General features: G+C 30.0%; 1 protein-coding gene across 1 annotated transcript; it reads right to left on the bottom strand.

The window, feature by feature from the left end:
* Positions 1-845: 845 nt before the first annotated feature.
* LOC124912202 (glycine-rich RNA-binding protein 4, mitochondrial-like) lies at positions 846-4,589 on the bottom strand. The gene is made up of 4 exons (XM_047452767.1): positions 4,443-4,589; positions 4,284-4,352; positions 1,199-1,305; positions 846-1,105 (listed from the first exon to the last, which is right to left on the bottom strand). Exons 1-4 carry the CDS (start codon positions 4,552-4,554, stop codon positions 1,016-1,018), a joined length of 378 nt encoding a protein of 125 aa, XP_047308723.1. The 5' UTR covers positions 4,555-4,589; the 3' UTR covers positions 846-1,015.
* Positions 4,590-6,050: the final 1,461 nt, after the last annotated feature.

The raw sequence follows: 6,050 nt of genomic DNA, 5'->3' as shown, positions 1-6,050 counted from the left end.
ACTTAACTCTCATAATCCTCATGGTTTGTGCTGCAGGATCTATCGGAGTTAGAATTGTCACATAAGGCTGGTATGCAAGAATGTATGATGGTATAAGGATAGTAATTTGTATTTTCTTGGTGGTTATAGTTACAGCAACTAGTGACCATTCAAAGGAGAATAAGAATATGAGAAACTAGTGACTATAAACAATATTTATAATTCATTCACCACATACAATTAAACAAAATAAAACAATAAACTTCGTCAAATAAATATTAAAATAATAATTAAAAATAATTTATATAAAAGAGTAAAATAGTCTTTTATATTTTTTACTACTTTCTTATATCACTAACCAAACACAAAATAATAAAAAATTATATAATTTATACTCTTTTTATATTTTCAATCAAACACAAATATCTATATAATTTATATATCTCATTACCCCTTACAGTTTATACCCATGTATCTAATACTCCTAACCAAACGGAGACATAGAGAAGAGTTTCAATTTCCATCAAAACAATGATAATTCATGTTATCTTCAGTAATTTTTTTACTTTCTTTCCTTTGCAAGGAGTTTGATAAGTCAGGTCCTGATCTTTGTAAATTGAATAGGATTCTATAGAATTGCCTTTGTAAACAAAAAATTGGTGAATCACATGTTGATCACGGAAGAATCCTAAATAAAGATTCCAAACTAATAGTTGAAAACAAACTCACAGAAACTATTGATAGACAATCATGTAACAATATCAGTCAAGGATAATATCATCTCCATTAATTAATAACTTTCTAATGGAGGAGGACCTCTTACATATACTTAAACTATCTATAGTTAAGTAGGTGAGACAAGTTAAATAAAAAGAAGCAATCATCATTATTGACATAAAAATGGTTCTTGACTTGTCTGGACAAACCAAAAATCAATAACCTTATATTGTTAAACTATGGATTCATTAAAAAAAACAAGACGGAAGTTTCTAAACAAAGCCAGTAAGAATTCTTATCTGGTATTGCGGGTGGAGTTCTAAACATGCCTAATATGTGGTACCACAACTGGTACTCCACGAACTTTGTCATGAGCAAAACTTATCCGTAATGGTCGCCCTACGAATTCCTGCTAATGATTTGTCCATCAAACATTGGTTGTGGAAAAAGAGAGAAAAGAGAAATACTAATCAAAATAAAAAAATTTATACAAAATCTTCACCTTCCCATCCATAGCATCTTTAGCAGATCTGGCATCACCGCCTTTAGAAAATTTAACAAAACCAAAGCCTCTTGATCTCCCAGTTTCTTTATCATACATTATCCTAACTTAAAACATTACAAGCAACAAGGACAATCACCAAATTATCTTATCAATATGATCTTCATCAAGTAAAGTATACAAGTAAGTTTCAACACGTGTTGGAGAATAGTTTTGATTACTTATCTCAAGTATTGTTCTTGTTTCATATTTGGTTGTTTTAGTTTTTTAATTCTTTTAATGATTAATGTGTCTGTGTCAGTTTACTTACACACCTCCATGAACTCCCACTTCAATTCAGGTGATTTTTATGAGGATCGAGCCTTAGATAGTGCTAAGCCCCATAATCCAAACATCCATCTGATCTACCCATGGTGGGTGTTGTTTCAACCTAGATTGTATTTCTTCTAAATAATTTATTGGATGATTTGATTGATTAATTGAATGTTGTTTTGATATACCTTTATTTACTAAATCATTATTTGGAAAAATGGACTTACATTGTTTGTCAAAATCATAATAATCTAGAAAATATTTTGTTTCATAATTAAAACATAATATAATGTATCATCATAAAAAAAATAATCTCTACACCAAATGATATTAAAAAATACACTATGAACCATAGTTTGGATTATGATCCAGAAATAATATGAATAATGATCTAGAAAAAAGCTTATAACAAACTATAAGAAAAAACACTTTCAATTTTTATTTTGACCATTTTTCAATGTCGTTGTGACAAAGATATTCGCAGATACAAGTTTCCATATTGGCATAAATATGTTTAATTCAAAGAAAATATAAAAGTTAGATGCCTTATAATATTTTAACTGCAGTCAATGATGTTCTGATAAATACTTCCCTTCACAAGTTCACATGAACGAATATATACTGCTCAATTCTTAGTAATCTATAGGAATTGGCACAAGAGGATTTCTGTCTTTGGAAGATTTAGAAGAAATAAAGAGCAAGTGTGGAAGGTTATTGTAGGATCTTTTGTTGGTAACCCTTCTGTGTCTGTATTTTCCTCTTCATTAGTTGACTGGTGATAGCTCAAGCCTTACTAAAAGCCAGAGTCTGTTCCCCCCGTCACAGAAAGCAAGAAATAACTCTATTAATCCAGAAAGACAGTCAATAGAAAGTCATTTACATCGAACCTTCCTTTTAGCTAGACTTCTCCTAAACAATTCACTTATTACTTGAGTCATTTCTCTAAAGCTTTGTCGAATAGCATCCTTTCTCTGCCATCAAGAAGAAGTTGGGACAAATCTTCCAACCATTATCAGAATTGGCTCTCTTATGTCAAGAGTGGGGAATTGGATGAGACTAGTACTCTTAATAGAAGATGATTTGAGCCTTGTTTAATGAAGGGCTATTAATAAATTCAAATAACTCTTTATCACATATCAATTAATCAATCAAATCATTCAAGTATTTTATTTCTATAATATTAAAAATTATTAAATACAAAAAGATATTTTAGTCATTTAATCTGAGTCAAATAATACACTTCTTATCATATAAGGTTTTTGTCAATAATTAAATAAAACTTAATTCAATCAAGCTCTGGGTGTCTGTCCATGTTTTGTTTTTGTCATCCAATGTTATTGTAGGGTTCTATCTATTTGATTGGTCTGACAGTCTGACTTTTGATTGGTCACGAAATAGACATATCACAGCCAAAATTGTTTAACAACTTACTTCTGTTAACCAAGGCCTTGTCGATTAGGGTTATTTCAATAATCCGAATCCAAAAAACATCGTTTCACTCGTCCTCTACTCAATCACAACACTTTAAATTAACAAAATAATAAAATATTCCCTATTTTAAATATTGAAGAAATGGAGACCCCTCCCAATAAATTATTATTTTTTATTTTATCATTATATATTAACAACTTTTAACTCTTTTTACCAAAAAAATTCTACACATTTTCAAAATCACCGCTAATCATTATTTTTCAAATAACTCGAGTTATTGAAATAACCTCTATTCGAATCCGAACAAGGCCCAAATTAAACAAAATCCAAATTCTTTACACCTTTACAAGAAGCTTCTACTTTCTTTTTAGACCAAGTTTTTTTTACCCGTGAGGAGGATAGTACAACATCCCATAAATGCCCCTTTAATTGAGAATCGAACATGAGATCTCAACCTCTTAAGTTCAATACTCTTACCACTTAAACTATCACGAATGAGTCACAAAAGAAGCCTTTTATATGATAAACCTCTTAAGTTCAATACTCTTACTATTTAAACTATCAAGAATGAGTCACAAGAGAAGCCATTTATGTGATAATACTGTATTTAGAGCAGATAGTACTCAACAAAAGCACCAACACCAGATAATCAAACTTCAAAGCTTTCTAGAGGTTGAATGTGCAAATACTAAGATGGTTCATGAAGATAAGTAATTGGCTAGAAAGAAATCTATACCAAGTTTTTTTTTTAGAACGCTGGGTTTCAACCGCTATGTTTGGATTGGATGGAACTAGAACTAGAAAGGTTCAATTCCAAATTTTTTGTTTGTTTGCTGACTTAAAATATATATGCAATTAAATGTATATGATTTTTTAAGTTTTAATTTCATTGTTCCCAATTTGGAATTGCAATTTTATAATTTTTCCAAACAGTTCTAATTATAATTATACACAACCAATCACCCTAATAGTTCGATAAATTGTATTATTGTATATTAATGACAATTACCATCCCAAGGATAAAATTCAGGTTAAACATGATAGGAATGAAGTAGGTACCCCAATCGGAGTATGCATACAAAAAGATGGATGAAAATAAATAGATGCCATCTTTTGAATTGATTATTTGATATTGCAATTTTGTTTTGTATATTCAGTTAACTTTCACAGCATATAGTTTTCTTTTGTCTCATTGTAGAAGACAATGCAAATCCACATGATTAGTTGAGACATTTCCTCAAACAAGTGGTGGGCAATAAGTATAAATGGAGAAATATGAAGAGAAAGCAAATGATACAGTTGGAAAACAAAAAAAATTGGGATGGTTTGTATGGTTACATACCTTCAGTAACTTCCCCAAAAGAAGAGAAAGCATCCTTCATTGACTTCTCATCTACCGACCATGAGAGACCTGTAAATCCCCAGCAGAAAATTAATCAATCACCAATATCTACACAAAATCAGAATAAAAAAGGGAGAGAAAGGCAGCGTAGGAGAGAACCGCCAACAAAAAGGGTCTCTTTGGGAGGAGAAGAGGAGCAATAACAGCGCCAATTTGAAGCTTTATCAACGGACAGTAGCCTTCGGCTCATGGAAACCAGACTTCGGCTCATGGCTGAGAGATGGCAATGGGGGAATATGTAAAAACAGTGAATATAAGTAATGAAGTAATATATTAATTTTTTTATTTTTAATTTTTTTAGTTTTTAAATTTTTTATAAAAAAAATAATTCTCACTAAATTTAAATAATAAAATTAATTAATAATAATAAAATAAAATAACATTTACAAAATTAAAATAAATTATTTAATTATGTATTAACAATTTATAAAATAAATATCACAGTACATTTATATATTATTTTTAGGATCACAATAGATTATTGCGTGAGTTTTGCTACATTTTATAATGTGGAATTGGACTAAAGGTCTTGAGGTTAACTTAGTGTACCTCAATGTTAGGTAAAAAAGGAAAGAAATATATGTTTGATTTTTTTCTTAATTTTACGCTATTGTTCTTTGAATAACCTTCGTAATTACCTTTTTTCAAGACTTAAAATTATTTTAGTTTTTTTTGAAAAAAGTCAAAAGCGAAAGTTTATAGAAAACACTTCGCAATTACCAATTTGGGAAAGTTAAAACCGAGGGTTCTTTGAATAACTTTCACAATTACCCTTTCTCAACACTTAGAATTATTTTTATTGTCTTTGGAAGAGTTAAAACCAAAGGTTTATTGAAAACTCTTCGCAATTACCAATTTGGGAAAGTTAAAATCGAGGGTTCTTTGAATAACCTTCGCAATTACCCCCTTTCAAACATTTAGAATTATTTTTGGTTTTTTTGGAATTGTCAAAACTTAAGGTTTATTGGAAAACTTTCGGTAAAAACTTGTAACACCGAAAGTTTTACACACCTCTCGAAATCTATTTTTAATAACGAAAGTTTTATTTCTCTCGGGACCATTATCGAGAGTTTTAAAAAACTCTTGGTAAACTCTGTCGGTAAAGGTCCTTTTTTTACTAGTGATATTATGTTGAGTTATGGAGCCTACACTTTTAATAAACTCTACAATTGTTAATTAAATTTTATTGAGTTTGTATTTAGTTTGGGTTTGGGTCTTACTAAGTGTTATTTATATTTTATTACCTAAATGTTTATCCAATAAATATGTTATTATTAAGGGTTTTAATTAGTAAGACAAAATTCTAGAGAGATAAAATGTGAGACAAAAACACTATATTCTTTCTTATTCATAGTGAAATTTGGTGGCGACTGAAGTGAACGTAATTCATTTGAGTGAACCACTATAAATTTGTATCTTTTTGTGTTCTTTTTTCTTGTATTTTTATATATCGTTTTAAGTAGCTCGGATTTGGGGGATCTAAATCCTAACAACTGGTATTAGAGTTGCTAGGCTAGATCGGAACATTGGAAACGATGGCAAGCGAGAACAGTATACATGAGATTGGAAGATTTGATGGAACGGATTATACCTTCTAGAGGATGCAGATTGAGGATTGTTTCTATGGAAAGAAGTTTCATGTTCATTTGAATGAGAAACTAGAGAAGACTGATGAAGCTGAATGAAAACTCCTTGATTGACAGGTTT

Source organism: Impatiens glandulifera, chromosome 8 (genome assembly GCF_907164915.1).
Source record: "Impatiens glandulifera chromosome 8, dImpGla2.1, whole genome shotgun sequence".
NCBI classification, from domain to species: Eukaryota; Viridiplantae; Streptophyta; class Magnoliopsida; order Ericales; family Balsaminaceae; genus Impatiens; species Impatiens glandulifera.
Note: the sequence above shows the minus strand (reverse complement) of the source record. Positions and strands in the feature narration are given on the sequence as shown.